Here is a 16596-nt window from a genome sequence, read left to right on the forward strand (position 1 = left end):
AGTTGCTGCAGTGCATCTTGTAGATAGTGCACATTGCAGCCACTGCACATCGGTGGTGGAGGGAGTGAATGTTTAAGGTGGTGGGTGGGGTGCCAATCAAGCAGGTTTCTGTGTCCTGGATGGTATCGAGCAGAATTCCCAGCCACTGACCTGCTGTTGTAGCCACAGTATTTATAGGCTGGTTTAGTTGAGTAACTGTCAGGAGGTTAACAGTGGGGGATTTGGTGATGGTAAAGCCATTGAATGACAAGGGAAGATGGCTGGATTCTCTCTTGTTGGAGATGGTCATTGCCTGGTACTTGTGTGGCATGAATAAGTCACTTGCCACTTATCAGCCTAAGCCTGAATGTTGTCCAAGTCTTGCTGCTGTCAGGCATGGACTTCAGTATCTGAGGAGTTGCAATTGGAACTGAATGCTGTGCAATCATCAATAATAACCTCACTTCAGATCTTATGGAGGGAAAGTCATTGATGCAGCAGCTGAAGATAGTTGGGCCTAGGACTCTACCTTGAGGCACTCCTGCAGCGATATCCTGGCTGGGATGGTTGGTCTCCAACAGCTTCTTTTGTGCTAGGTCTGACTCCAGACAGTGGAGGGATTCCCATTCATTTCAATTTTGCTAGGGCTTCTTGATGCTGCACTCAGTGAATTGCTACCTTGATGTGAAGGGCAGTCACTCTCACCTCATCTTTGGAACTCAGCCCTTGTATCCATTTTGGACCAATGCTGTAATGAGGTCTGGAGCCAAATGGAACCGAAACTGAGCGTCAGTGAGCAGCTTATTGGTGTGTAAGTGCCATTTGGTAGCACTGTCAGTGACCCCTTCCATCACTTTGCTGATGATCGAGTGCAGACTGATGGAGTGGCAATTGGCCAGATTTGATTTGCCATGGTTTTTGTGGACAGGGCATACTTAGATAACTGGATATAGCAGGATTGCAGAGCTTAGATCTGACCTGTTGGCTGTGTGCTTGTTTATTTCTGTCTATAGAGCGCTGCTTCTACTGTTTGGCATGCATGCAGTCCTGTGTTGAAGCTTCACCTGATTGTCATCTCATTTTACGTATGCCTGCTGCTGTTCCCGCATGCCGTTCTGAACCTCTCATTGAACCAGCGTTGATTCCCTGGCTTGATGGTAGTGGTTGAGTGAGGGATACTCCAGGCCATGAGGTTACAGTTTGTAGCGGAAGACAATTCTGATGCTGCCGATGGCTCCCAGTGCCTCAAGGATGCCCAGTTTTGAATTGCTAGATCTGTCCTGAATCTCTCCGACTTTACAGGGTGATAGTGCCACACAGCCACTCACCACCACCTTCTCAAGGGCAGTTAGGGATGGAGCAATAAATGCTGGCCCACATCCTGTGAATGAATTTTAAAAAAAAGCATGATGGAGTGTGTCCTCAGTGTGGAGACTTGACTTCGCCTGTACAAGAACTGTGTGTTAGGAATTGAACTAAGATTCAAACTAATTTTGCATTGGAAACTTAGTCTACAGTGGAGACCTTTGCACATTCCACCTGTCATATATGTTACATTTATATAATTTTTCTTTGAATTGATGTGATTGTGACACTATAGTTTTTTTGTACACAATTTGTCTGTTCCTCACCATCCACTATGGAAGAGTATCTCCCCACCTTCTATCTGTTCTATCATGTTCGAATATGAGTTATTGCAATCCTGGAATTCAGGGATCGTTTCTTTTGATGACACTTCAAAGGAGGGCTTGTGCTCTTTGTTCTGGAATGCGCAAAGTTCAATGCTGTTAATTCCTAATCAGAATTACTAGATGTGGTTGAGAAGAAATGTTGTCTTCAAAATAATTGGCAGCCTAAAGGAAACCCATCACATCAAATTAGAGAAATTAGCTATTGAACTTTGAACCATCTGCAAAATGTTAGTGGCTGGGCAAGTGAAAGCTTCAGGTGTTTTTCAGCTTTTTGTGTGTGGCAAGCCCCTGCTTTGGGAAGCCTCAACACAGCCACCAGCTCTTGGAGGAACATAGGAACAGGAGGAGGCCATTCAGCCCTCTGCTATCCTATTCGATCATGACTGATGTGCATTTCAACTCCATTTTCCTGGCTTTGTCCCTTGTCCTTTCTGTCATATCAGTTGCCATGGAGTGCCCAAGTCTGCCGTAGATCATGAAGATGTAGATACAGATGAGAGTTAAATGTAGATTGGAAGAAAAATACCTTTGGGTAGCAATTCCTTTCTCTTGTTCCTTTTAAGCTATGAATATCTCTTCCTGCAGACACTTCTGAATTTGGTCATTCATTGTTTAAATCTAATCTCAGCCTGCTATCTTTTACTTTTATTCACCATCTTAGTCCTAGTCTTCACTTTGCCCCACAATCTTCATGCTTCTGAAGCCCAAGTTTACCGTAATCTAATCACTGCTTCTAGACATAGCCCAACTTTTCAAGAACACCTTAGATTGTATGGCATGTACAATGTAATTAAAAGTTCACAACGGGAACTAGGACCAGGCAGGAGGGCTGGGGTGGTGGGTGCTGTGTGAGGGTTTGTTTTTGATGAAGCTTCAAAGGTTGAGAGAGATGCCAAGACAGAGTTCCAGACTGCAGGGCTATGACAAATTAAAATTGTCATGCTGATAATGGAATGTGGGGGAAGGGGGGGGGTGGGAACACCCACGGGATCTTGCTGTGCACAAATTGGCTTTCCTGCTTAATAGAGTAAGTACGGCACAGAAGGAGGCCATTCAGTCCATCATGTCCATGTCTGTTCTCTGTAGATCAATCCAGCCAGTCCCACTCCCTGCTCTATCCCCATAGCCCTGCAAGTTTATTTCCCTCAAGTGCCCGTCCAATTCCCCTTTGAAATTCATCGTCTCTGTTTCCAACACTCTCGTAGGCAGCGAGTTCCAGGTCATTACCACTCACTGTGTAAAAATAAAAGTCCTTCCTTACATACACCACACAACCGCCACCCCCCACCTCCACCTCCCCACCCACTCCCCAGGCATCTTTTGTCCAAAACCGTAAACCTGTGTCCCCCTAGTCCTTGTACCCTTGTAATGGGAACAGCTTTTCTTTGTCTACCTTATCTAAACCTGTCACCATCTTGTACACCTCTGTCAAATCTTCCCTCAGCCTCACTTGTTAGGTGGTCGAGGAGCCTTTAGAATTGGACCAATCCTCAGTACTGGTGAATTGATTTTAGTTGCTCCTGGCTGTGCAGTTGGGTGGTTTACGCTCTTACGTGAGTGGACTGTGCCAGTAGTATGCCAAGGCTCACAGTGCAAAAAGTACAAGGTGAACATTTGGTTTAGCAAATACAAGTCAATGGCCCTGGTTTCTTCATCCTCGTTTTGTTTGTTTACCCCTCACTGCAGCAGTTATGTTTCTTTAATCTGTCATCATGACAGTAACTGCTCTCCAATGGGGGGAGAGAGAGAGAGGTACATGCTGTGTGTTTTGACTTTGTTTTCACTGAATTCTCTCTTGCTGTCTGCAGCTGCCTTTCTGGGGGATATTGCACTGGACGAAGAAGACCTGAAATCATTTAAGGTCGACTGGATTGTAGATTTAAAGAAACGTAGAATCCAGAAGTTCGGGCATTCTGCAGGTATGCTCATTTCCATTGCTGTTTGAATCACGGTGGCCTTGGATTCTTTCCTATGTAAATACACTGAGAATATTAATAAACTTGCTGAATGGACAAATAATTGCCAACTGAAGTCCAACACACGTAAATGTCAGGTTGTACGTTTTGATCAGAAGAATAGGGAGCTCACTTATTACTTGGAGGGTGCAAGTCTAGGTGGGGAAGAGGAAAGGGAGGTTGGGGATGGAATGGTAGTTTGTAAGGAGCTGGTTCACAATAAAACAAAAGCCTACATAGCATCCTCACAACCTCAGGATGCCCCAAAGTGCTTTACAGCCAATGACCTAATTTTGAAGTGTAGTCACTTTTGTAATGGAGGAAACCTGGCAGCCAACTTGCAGATAGCAAGGTCCCACAGACAGCAATGAGATTACCCAAAAGACGCTATCTCTGACATTGCAGCACTCCCTCAGTACTGCATTGGACTGTTGGACTGTCAGTGTAGATTTTGTGCCCGAGTCTCTGGAGTGGGATTTGAACCTACAGTTTTCTGACTCAGAGTTAACAATGCTAAGAATGATGTTATTAATAATAATACTAAGAATGATCAAAAGGCCCATTCAGCCTGAACTGTGAACCAGCTGGTTCTGTTGCACGGAAGTACAGTTTAGAGTTGGTCCAGTAATGGGTGTTATCTTTTACAGATCAAACTTGGCTTAGAAGTTGCTTTTAATTTAAATTCAGTTGCAAAATCATCTGATATACAAATAATACCGATCAGCAACCTTCATTAAAAAATCATTTTACTGATATCTGGCCCTAACTGCAAATGCTTTTGGCAAGCAGATATCAAAGTTGGTCGAGCTGATGAGTTAAGTTAAGCAGTGAAACAACAATAACTCCCTGCGCTTAAAATAAAAACACACTTTCCTCATCTTCCCTGACTCATCTGACAGTATTTTTAAATCTGTCTCCTCTGATTACTGACCCTCCGGCCAATGGAAACAATTTCTTCCTATTTAACCTATCAAAACTCATCATGATGTTGGACATCTCAATTAAATCTCCCCAATTCGGCAACAAGGAAAACAACCCCAGCTAGTCTCTTCTCTTCATGTAACTGAAGTCCCTCATTCCTGGTGGGTGTGTGTTAAAGTTCACCCAGGGAGCTTGAGTTGCTGTGGCAACGTACACTTCTTCTATGCATGTTGTAGTCTGAAGCTATGGATAATGATGGTAGAGGCTGCAATGTTCTTTCCATCACATGGCTGGAATCTCTCCTGCTCTTACCATTGGCACGTGTTGAAACACAACCTGTTTGGCTGCATGATGAACATTCCTTCCTTGCCCGTTAAGTCCTGGGGTGGGACTTGAATCTGGAGCTTCTGACTGAGAGGCAGGAACCTACCCAATGCGCCACAAGATCCCCCACCACATCACTTGTACCATTCTAGTAGATCTCCTGTCCAAAACCCTTGACGTCCTTTCTATGCAGCTAACTGATTGAGAGTGGGCAGCATGCAGTTTTCTTTCTGGATGAAACCCTCATCACTGCATGTCTGTGGATGTCTCTGTAAATGAAAAGAAAAAACTGATTTCAGAAGATCACATACCGAGTGCTGGCTGCTCTCAGAAGAATGAGTTCTTTGGTTTGAAAACAAAGTATAGCCCAAGGCTGCAGATGTAATGGTAATTGAATAACATGAAGGAATGTTAAATGACCAGATAATGAGGGGTTGCTTATTGATTGATGGCCACATTTGTGTTTGCACATGTAGGGAAACATTAGGATTAAGTGGGGTTGGTGTGGAATAGACTGAAACCAGAAGCAGTGAACCAGTGTATCTGAGTGTGTAACTGTGAGCAGTTTTCCTATTAAAACAGCAGGATGAGCACCCTCAGATTGGCCTTAAAAGAAGAGATTTGCAAGGCTACAGGAAAAAAAAGGGGACTGGGACTAGCTTTGTTGACTAGCCTTGCAGAGAGCTGGCACAGACACAGTGTGCCAAATGGCCCCCTTCTATGCTGTAACCATTCTATGGGCGTTTAAGAAGGTCAACCTGCTGCAATAAATAAAGGGGGGAATCATTGAAAACAAAAGCAGAGGTAGTGAAGTTAGGATATTGGTTGGACCCCAGCTGGAGTATTGTGTCATGTTCTAGGAAGCACATTATCTGAACAGCATTGGAGTTACTGAAAGGGCAAAGTGAAGGTTATTAGGAGGAAGTTAGAATTTTTTTCACACAATTTTAGAATGTGGAATGCTTCATCGGTTGTTGTTATTGAGACAGAACCTGTAACATCATAACTCACCTCCTTACTACCCAAAGCCTTTCCACCATCTACAAGGCACAAGTCAAGAGTGTGATGGAATACTTTCCACTTGCCTGGATGAGTGCAGCTCCAACAACACAAGAAGCTTGACACCATCCAGGATAAATCAGCCTGCTTGCTTGGGACCCCATCAACTTTAAATATTCACTCCATTCACCACTGATGCACAATGGTAGCAGTGCACACCATCTATAAGATGTACTGCAGCAGCTTGTCAAGGCTCCTTTGACAGAACCTTACAAACACTCAACTTCTACCACCTAGCAAGACGAGTGCAGCCCTATATCCCTTGATTCTCTGAGAGACCAAAAATCTGTCTATCTCAGCCTTAAGTGTATTCAACGATGGAGGATCCACAACCCCCTGGGGTAGAAAATTCCAAAGATTCACAATCCTCTGAGTGAAGAAATTTCTCCTCCTCTCAGGCCTAAATGAACCCCTTATCCTGAGATTGTGCCCCGTGTTCTAGATTCCCCAATCAGGGAAACAACCTCTCAATGCCTACCCTGCCAAACCCCTTCAGAATCTTGTATATCTCAGTGAGATCACCTCTCATTCTCGAGATCAAACAAAACCTCAGAATCTCAGTGTTAACATGTGCCTTCCCTAATGCCATTTCCAATACTTCATTTCTTGAAGGAAATCTCCAACCTGCTTGCTGGTAGGATTGCTTCGAGCTCATTTATGACTGAATACTCAGTAACAACCCCACCAATGCAAGATTTCAAAACCAACTTAAGCTGCATAGTGTGGCCTTTATCTCTCAGTAAACGGGTCACCTGACTAAACGTCCCTGAGGATCCTTAAGCAGTGGTTGGATATTTTTTTTAAAAAGCCAAGTTTTCAGCACAGTGTTTGGAAGTGAATCTCCAAGAAGTATGTCAAATATAAACAGTCATCATGTTGCATTGAGTAGTCTATTTACAGCGTGTTACACAACTCAAGGAATCCAAAATTGCGGGAGAATTGCTTTCATTACCACTGCTCTGCTCTTCGCATTGCACGATAAATTGGCTGCCCCCCCAAGTACTGTGACCAAGTAGCTGTTCTTCTGTAAGCCTTGACAATAAGTGGCACGGACTATACTGTCATGCATCATTTTACAGCCAAATCCAGAACCTATTTCCACCTGACATCCAAATCTAGCTGGGATCTCTGGAGACAGTCATCAATAGGGACCTTGCTCAATATTTCCCCTTTTTTTGTTTCCATTTCCAGGCAACTGAGAGCAATTGTGACAACTCTGGTACTCCCCCCTATTCCTTTAAGCAACTTTTTAAAAGTCTATATATGGGCTTACTAACCTGTGCTGCTACCTCCAGTGATATGTGCACCTGTGTCCCTAGATGCCTTTGCCCTCCACCCAAACCAACATTTAATATCACAAAACCTCTTCACTCTTCCAGCCAAAATGCACCACCTCATTTATCTACATGGAAATTCATTCAACTGCACACCTATTCATTATTAATGTCTTCAAATACAACAGGAAGCCTACGGAAATGAATGTTACAGAAGCAAATCCCATAAGCCTACCAGGTGCTGTAGAAAGAGCAGAGAGAGTAGGTAGATCATTTGGATCCTAGATGGTCAACAAACAATAGAGGAAATAATATTGCGTTTAGACAGCGCTCACTGGACGTCTCAAAGTGCTTTACAGCTTATGAAGTACATTAGAGTAGTTGTAATGTAGGAAATGCAGCAGCCAATTTACACCCCACAAGCTCCCACAAACAAATAATGAGCAGATAATCATTCTTTTTTTTCTTTCTTGAGATGTGGGCGTTGCCAACAAGGTCAGCATTTGTTGCCCATCCCTAATAGCCCTTAAACTGAGCTGTTTGCTCAGCCATTTCAGAGGGCAGATAAGAGTCAACCATACTACCGTGGGTCTGGAATCACATGTGGGCCAGACCAGGTAAGATATCAGAATTCCTTCCCTAAAGGACATTGGCCCAGATGGGTTTTTACGAGAATCGATGATAGTTGTCATGGTCACTGATACCGATACTAGCTTTATACTCCAGATTTAGTAACTGAATTCAAATTCCACCGTCTGCCAAGGTGTCCCAGAACATTAGCTGGGTTTCTGGATTGCTAGGCCAGCAACATTACCACTACACCACCCTGGTAACCCCCCTGCTCTTCTTTGAAATTGTAGCATGCATCATTTATATCCATCCAAGCAGTCAGACAATGCCTCTGCTGAATGTCTCATCTGAGACACAGCACCTCTGACGGTGTAGTACTCCCTCACTGTAGTGTCAGCTCAAGTCCTGGAGTAGGACATGAACCCAGAACTTTGCAAGTGTACTACCAACTGACTCACTGATGACACACTTCAATAGGAGGAATCTGACAACTGCATTGTTGGATGTGTAGCTAGCTCTTATTTAATTGTGCAACTTGAGGTCAGTGACGGATCAACTGGTGCTGGCAAAACTGAAGCTTGCAAATTGCCAGGTGCTCGTGAATTCAAGATGACAGGCCGAATGAATGGAGTGCCCCCTTGTTTCTTTTTGATATTCAGAAATCAGAATGTTAAAGGTAGTTTAAGAAATTGAGCATTCATTTAGTACTTTTTAGTTTTTGACCTAGAGCCAGGGCTACTTATTTAAAAAAAAACCCTTTCCATCTGAATTGGAAGCATAGGGAGATAGCCATCTGTCTCCCTAACTATCTCCCAATTTCCAGAATACTCAACTTTGTTCTCTCTCTTTCTCTGGCGCATATACCTGCGGAAAACTGGCAAGATGCATTGGCCGAGCTTTCAGGCTGGACTGGCTGATGTAGCAATTAATGGGATAAAGTTTGCACACACACTGGAGCACTGAGTCGAAGCCAGGTATTCCAGGAAGGTGACTGGGGTCAAAAGTCTACACATTCCTCAATGATGCATTCATTAACATGCTCAGAAATGTTCTATGTCCGTTCCGAAGCTGTGTGCAAACAGAGCAACAGCCAAGGCCGCAGCCTCTGTAGAGCTCAGAGATCCACAATGATACAAGAATTAGGAGCAGGAGTAGGCCCCTCAAACATGTTCCACCACTCAATAAGATCGTGACTGATTTGGTTGTGGTCTCAACTTCACTTTCCTGTCTGCCCCTATAACCCTTGACTCCCTTGTCGATCAAAAATCTATCTAACTCAGCCTTGAAGAAATTCAGTGACTCCACTGCTCTCTCTGGAACAGAATTCCACAAACTAACAACCCTCTGAGAGGAAAACAAAATCATCTTAGTCTTAAATGGAAGACCCCTAATTTATAAATGTGTCTCCTCATTCTAGACCCCCCAAAAGGGGAAACATCCTCTCACCATCCACTCTGTCAAGTACTCTCGGATCTTATAATAAGATCTTTCAATAAGATCACCTCTCATTCTTCTAAACTCCAATGAGTATAGGTCCCACCTGCTCAACCTTTCCTCATAAAACAACCATTTCATCTCAGGAATTGGTCAAGTGAACCTTCTCTGAACTGTTTCTAATGCAATTATACCCTTTCTTATGTAAGGAGACCAAAAGCACACGCAAGTACTCCAGATGCGGTCTGAGGCCCTGCATAGCTGTAGCAACACTTCCCTACTTTTTCCCCTTGCAATAAATGCTGGCGTTAACCACCGGGACTTGTTGCTAAGCTTGAGTCCCCCATCTTGTCGTCCAAGAGGTGAGGGTACTGTTGGGGTGAAAGGATTTGAAATGTGTTGAGCTGCAGTATGGTGGGTCCTGTCTGGTCCTGTTGTGACAGCACAGGAATTGCTAGATGAGAAAGACCAAAGTCTAGTTCTCCTTAACCATGCTGGTAGTAGTGTGATAACTTGTTGGCTAAACCTAGCAATGAACCTGGACAGAGAAAGATTTTGCCCTTAAATGGAATGGTAATTGAGGTAGAGAGCAGATAACCATTATTTAAAGTTGGGGTGGGGAAGGAAAGCTGAATAGGCAGAGAACACCAGGTAGACTCCTGTGCCATTCTTTGTAGAATTTATAACTGCATGGAAGGATTTCATATTCATCCATCAAAGTGAATGTAAGTGTCATTATCTAAAATGGAACTCAATGGCTAGTTGGTGATAATGTTGAAACCAATGAAGTGGTCTGAGTTATTACTTGTAGCCTCTGGCTGGCTGTCACACACGACAAGAGAAGCATGCTGTGCAGTAAAGGGCAGCCTTCATCATTTGAACTCTGAATGGCTTCACAAACCTTGTGTCGATTGGCTTCAGTTAAGGATAACTGAATTATAGCTGGTTAACTGGGCCTGGTCCTATATTCTCCAGAGTTTAGAAGAATGAGAGGTGATCTCATTGAAACATAGAGGATTCTTGCTGGGCTCGACAGGGTAGATGCAGGATGTTCCCGCTGACTGGTGGGGTGATGGGAGTCTCTAGAACCAGGGGGCACAGTCTCAGAATAAGAGCAGGTCATTTCGGACTGAGATGAGGAGAAATTTCTTTACTCGTAGGGTGGTAAATCTTTAGAATTCTCGATCCCAGAGGGCTGTGGAGGCCAGTCATTGAATGTATTCAAGACAGAGATCAATAGTTTTTTAGATATTAAAGATATCAAGGGCATAGTGTTGGATAGTGTGGGAAAACAGCAGGCTTGAAGGGCCAAATGGTCCTATTTCCTGTGTTCCTATGTTAACGTTAAATGACTATTGAGGGGAGCCCCTCTTGAGAAAGGATTTACAAGTGGAAGCCTGAGGCCTTCTCTGCAAAGAGAGAGGGAAGATTAGGAGAAAGATTAGTCAAGGCCAGGCTTGAGTATTGCATAGCAGCCAGCCCAAGAGTGTCAGTCATGGATCAGTGGTAATGCAGTCACGTGAGTCAGAAGTTTGTGGTTCAAGTTCCGATCTGGAGACTTCAGCACAAAAGTTTTCAGTGATTTCCCCAGTGCAGTACTGAGGGAGTACTGCACTGTTGGAGGGGCAATACTGAGGGAGTGCTGCACTATCAGAAAGGCAATATAGAGGGAGCACTGTACTGTTCGACGGGCAATACTGAGGGAGTGCTGCACTGTTTGAGGGCCAATACTGAGGGATTGCTCTGTTGTCGGAGGGTCAGTACTGAGGAGGTTCTGCGCCATCAGAGGGGCAATAAGAGGAAATGTTGCACTGTTGGAGTGGTAGTACTGAGGGAGTGCTACACTATCGGAGGGGCAGTACTGAGGGAGCGCTGCACTGTTGGAGGGGCAGTACTGAGGGAGCGCTGCACTGTTGGAGGGGCAGTACTGAGGGAGCACTGCACTGTTGGAGGGGCAGTACTGAGGGAGCGCTGCACAATTGGAGGGGCAGTACTGAGGGAGCGCTGCACTGTTGGAGGGGCAGTACTGAGGGAGCGCTGCACTGTTGGAGGGGCAGTACTGAGGGAGCGCTGCACTGTTGGAGGGGCAGTACTGAGGGAGCGCTGCACTGTTGGAGGGGCAGTACTGAGGGAGCGCTGCACTGTTGGAGGGGCAGTACTGAGGGAGCGCTGCACTGTTGGAGGGGCAGTACTGAGGGAGCGCTGCACTGTTGGAGGGGCAGTACTGAGGGAGCGCTGCACTGTTGGAGGGGCAGTACTGAGGGAGCGCTGCACTGTTGGAGGGGCAGTACTGAGGGAGCGCTGCACTGTTGGAGGGGCAGTACTGAGGGAGCGCTGCACTGTTGGAGGGGCAGTACTGAGGGAGCGCTGCACTGTTGGAGGGGCAGTACTGAGGGAGCGCTGCACTGTTGGAGGGGCAGTACTGAGGGAGCGCTGCACTGTTGGAGGGGCAGTACTGAGGGAGCGCTGCACTGTTGGAGGGGCAGTACTGAGGGAGCGCTGCACTGTTGGAGGGGCAGTACTGAGGGAGCGCTGCACTGTTGGAGGGGCAGTACTGAGGGAGCGCTGCATTGTTGGAGGGGCAGTACTGAGGGAGCGCTGCACTGTTGGAGGGGCAGAACTGAGGGAGCGCTGCTCTGTTGGAGGGGCAGTACTGAGGGAGCGCTGCACTGTTGGAGGGGCAGCACTGAGGGAGCGCTGCACTGTTGGAGGGGCAGTACTGAGGGAGCGCTGCACTGTTGGAGGGGCAGTACTGAGGGAGCGCTGCACTGTTGGAGGGGCAGTACTGAGGGAGCGCTGCACTGTTGGAGGGGCAGTACTGAGGGAGCGCTGCACTGTTGGAGGGGCAGTACTGAGGGAGCGCTGCTCTGTTGGAGGGGCAGTACTGAGGGAGCGCTGCACTGTTGGAGGGGCAGTACTGAGGGAGCGCTGCACTGTTGGAGGGGCAGTACTGAAGGAGCGCTGCACTGTTGAAGCTCTTTTTGGGGGGCTGGGGGGGCATTTAACCGAGACCCCGTCTGCCGTTTCAGCCGGGTGTAAGAGATCGCATGGCACTATTTAGAAGAACAGGAGGGGAGTTCTTACCTGTGAGATGGGGCCAGTGTCTATCCCTTAACCTCATTTGACTATCTGGTCATTATCGTGTTGCTGTTGTTGGAGCTTACTGTCTGCAAATTGGCTACATGACAACAGTGACTGCACTTCAAAAGTACTTCATTGGGTTCAGATTTTTTTTATTCTTTCACAGGACATTGGAGTTGCTGGCAAGGCTAGCAGTTTTGAGTTGCTGGATTAGTTTGAAATCTATCCCATTTAGCACAGTGGTAGTGCCATATAACTCAATGGAGCGTGTCCTCAAAGTGAAGGCAGGACTTCGTCTCCACAAGGCCTATATTGCGGTCACTCCTACTGATGCTGTCATGGACAGGTGTATCTGTGACAGGTAGATTGGTGAGGACTAGGTCAAGTACATTTTTCCCTCTTGTTAGTTCCCTCACCACCTTGACTCGTCCAGCTTAGTCAGTAATGGTGCTACCGAGCCACTCTTGGTAATGGCCATTGAAGTCCCCCACCCAGAGTACACTGTGTGTCATTGTCACCCTCAGCACTTTATGCAAGTGGTATTCAACATGGAGAAGAGCAACTAATTCATCAGCTGAGGGGGGTGGTTGGTGCTGTGTGTGGTAATCAACGGGAGGTTTCCTTCCTCATGTTTGATGACATGAGACTTCAGAGTCAGTGTTGAGGACTCCCAGGGCAACTCTCTACTGACTGTATGCAGTGACCCCTGTAGGCCTGTCCTGTTGGTGGCACCTTAAATCTGTAAGGTATGATTCCGTGAGTATGACTATGTCAGGCTGTTGCTTGGCTAGACTGCGGGACAACCCAAGCCCCCAGATGTTAGTAAGGAGAACCTCGCAAGGCCAACAGGGCTGGGTGTGCTTTTGTTGTTTCCGGTGCCGGGTAGTCCGTCCAGTTTCATTCCTCATTGACTTTTCTGACTTGTCAACCACATCTGGAGTCATATATAATATAAAAAGGATGGCACATTTCCTTTGGTTAATGAACCGGATGTTAATTGATGGTAGTTTGGCTAGCTTTATAATTCCACATTTTAATTAACTGAATTCAAATTCCACCAGTTGCCATGGTGGGATTTGAACCATGTCTCCAGAGCATTAACCTGGGCCTCTAGATTACTGGTGCAGTGACATTGCCCCTATTCCTCCACCATCCCCATGATGGCTGTGAGAGGCACTACGTATGCAAGTATTTCTTCATTGCAGAGGTCTTGGAATGAGTGCACTGCTGTCACTCATGCCAGATTAAAAGCTTTTATTGTGAGAGAGAGAGAGAGTCAGTGGATTCTGTATTTTTGGAAGCTTCCCATTTAAGCCAGTTATTAAGTTTTGGCAAGCCACGCAATTACTCGCGTTGATGCTGTTTATCACAGTGACCAATTCCAAAATTACAGCAATATCTCCTTGGAATGCTGTGACCACAGGTTGGTAAATTATCAGCTCTGCCCACTCTATCTATTCCACAGCATGTGAAAGAGATTGGTGCTGGTGCTTTTCACAAAGATTTGTGACAACAGTGCTCTTACTGATACAGACCATGAACAGGACAAAATCTTAAGGTGCTGCATGAAAAGGGGAGTGGAAAGCAGTCTGAACGGGATTCGAGAGAAACTTTAGGGGGACTGAATTGACATGTGGATCGTGAGATAGGTTTTGAGAAGGCTTTACAAGATGTAGGAGGTGGAAGGATTTTGGAAGAGAATTCTAGAGCCGAAGGAGCCCAATAATTGAGTCAGTTCATGAGGAACGATCTTCTCACTTCTATTCTCTTTATTTCATTTTGTGCTGCAGAATCTTGAGAGTTGAATTGCCAAATACAGTGGTGCCTTGTTGACTTTGAGGTGAACAACATCTGGTTCACGAATGTCCTTCTGGGGAGGAAATCCACCATCCTTAGCCCGCCTGGCCTACATGTGACTCCAGATCCACAGCAATGTGGTTGACTCTGAACTGCCGTCGGAAATGACCGAGCGCGCCTTCTCGAGGGGAACTGGGGATGGACAACAGCAACAAACAGTGACAGTCACCGCCCTCTGAATGAATTTTAAAATGATGTAGCGCCTTTCATGTAATAAAACGTAGCAAGGTGCTTCACAGGAGAGTTAAAAAACAAAATATGACAATGAGCTGCAGAAGGCGACATTAGGTTTGATGACTAAAATCTTGATCAACGAGTTAGTTTTTCAGCATGTTAAAGGAGGAAAGTGAGGTAGAGGTGTAGGGAGGGAATTCTAGAACTTAGGCCCATGACGACTGAAGGCTGAGCCACCAATGGTGGAGCAATTAAGATCGAGAATGCTCAAGAGGCCAGAATTACAGGTATCTGAAATGGAGAGGATCTAGAGAGGACTCTCAGGTCTGACTCCTGGAAATAGAGTACTGCAATGACTACACTTCGAAATTACTACAATTCTGTGACTGTGAAAGGCGCTTTAGAAATGCAAGCCTTCCCTCCGTTCTTGGCTGAGAAGGGCCAATACAATAAATACTTGCATTTCTATAGCAGCTTTTCCATAGTGGAAAGCATTGGAATCAGTTGAGAACTAGTTCGGTGTCACAGTCAGAGAGTCATTACAGCGCAGAAAGACACCATTCTGCCTGAGTCCATGCCGGCTCTTGGCAGGGCAATGCAGTCAGTCCCATTCCCCCTCTCTAACCCCATAGCCCTGCAAATTTATTTCCCTCAAGTGGCCATCCAATATCCTTTTGAAATCATTGATTGTCTCCGCTCCCACAACACTTGTAGGTGGCAAGTTCCAGGACTCCAGGAGTGGCAGTGCCCCTGGATGAGTGAGGCAGAAGTGGGTTGAATGGCCTCTCTTCTCTGTATATAAGTTGTGACCTTGTGAAAGCTCCATGTCTGCTTTCCCATGAAGGATGGCTTTGTGGCAGAGATACCCCTGGGATCACCGCAAGATGAGTCACTGCCTTCAGCGTAGCAAGGCAGGAAGTGGGACAAAAGTAAAGCAAAAGCCCTTTAACCTTCTATAGCTAGAGGGAAGAAATGATGAGGCCCCAGCAGACAGCTTCTAATACTTTCCCCACCACAATCCGTCTGATGCTTTTTGTCTCTTCTATTTAACTCCCTGTGGGCTGTAGACCCTGAGTCAACTGTGGTTTGCAGCCAGATTGTCTATTGTTTCCCGCAACTGATTCCATTGGCTGCACACTGTTAAGTATGTCACTTGGGAATTGGAGACCATCAGTGGGGTCATTGCTGTTCCCTGGTGGGTCCCTACTTACTCATCTTCGTATGCGAACGCTCAAACAGCCTGTGTGGTGCACAGCAAGCCTGCAGTTGTTTGAAAAGACAGCAATTCTGCAATTAGAGCCTTTTCCAATAAGTAAATACCCCCCATTTGTCTCTTTGGAGGGTGCTTGCCAGTGTAATTGATACTTTATATAGCCTGCAAGTGTATTTAATTAAACCTGTGTGGATGTTATTTGAATGAAGGAATTAGCTACTAATTACAGCTGCAGAGATGTAACACTATAAAGTAGTTCTTGAGGATGCTTAGTGTGTTGTTAGGTTCTATGGGTGGAATTCTGGGGCCGTAAAGTACGGTGAACTGTTCAAAAATCCATTGAATTTGGCAGGACTGTAAAATCTCGCTGGCGTAAAATTCCACCCTATGTAATTGAAATTATCGCAGGTATTTGTCGTGGTGCTTGCCTCAGAAGGATGATGTGCTACTTTGCTGTGAGGAGCTGGCTTAGATTTGATTTTTCCTTAAAATGAGCAGACTCCTCAGATTTGGAAGCTATCCATGCCCACATTGCAGCACATCCTGGGCAACATTCAGGCTAGGGCTGATAGGTGGCAAGTGACACTTTGGCCACACAAGTGCCAGGCAATGACCATCTCCAACAAGAGGGAATCTAACCAGCTCGTCTTGACTTTCAACAGCATTACCACTTCTGAATTCCCCACTATCAACATCCTGGGGGTCACCATTGACCAGACACTTACCTGGACCTTGCGCATAAATACTGCAGCTACAAGAGTAGGTTAGATGTTGGGATTTCTGCAGTGGGTAACTCACTCTGATTCCCCAAAGCCTGTCCACCATCTACAAGGTACAAGTCAGGAGTGTAATGGAATGCTCTCCACTCGCTTGGATAAGTACAGCTCCAACAGCACTAAAGAAGCTCAATACAGGACAAAGCAGCCTGTTTGATCTGCATCCCATCCACCATCTTAACATGCACTCCTTCTACCACTGGTACACAGCTGATAGCAGTGTGTACCATCTACAAGATGCACTGCAGCAACTCGCCAAGACTCCTTAGACAGCACCTTCCAAACCCA

General features: G+C 45.8%; 1 protein-coding gene across 1 annotated transcript in view; it reads left to right on the plus strand.

The window, feature by feature from the left end:
• Positions 1-16596, plus strand: part of LOC121289976 (bone morphogenetic protein 1-like) — a 140386-nt gene that overhangs the window by 30150 nt on the left and 93640 nt on the right. Inside the window, exon 2 of the mRNA XM_041210002.1 lies at positions 3479-3589. Coding sequence (XP_041065936.1) covers positions 3479-3589 — 111 coding nt within the window. The remainder of the gene's footprint in view (positions 1-3478; positions 3590-16596) is intronic.

The sequence above is a fragment of the Carcharodon carcharias genome, chromosome 17 (genome assembly GCF_017639515.1).
Source record: "Carcharodon carcharias isolate sCarCar2 chromosome 17, sCarCar2.pri, whole genome shotgun sequence".
NCBI classification, from domain to species: domain Eukaryota; kingdom Metazoa; phylum Chordata; class Chondrichthyes; order Lamniformes; family Lamnidae; genus Carcharodon; species Carcharodon carcharias.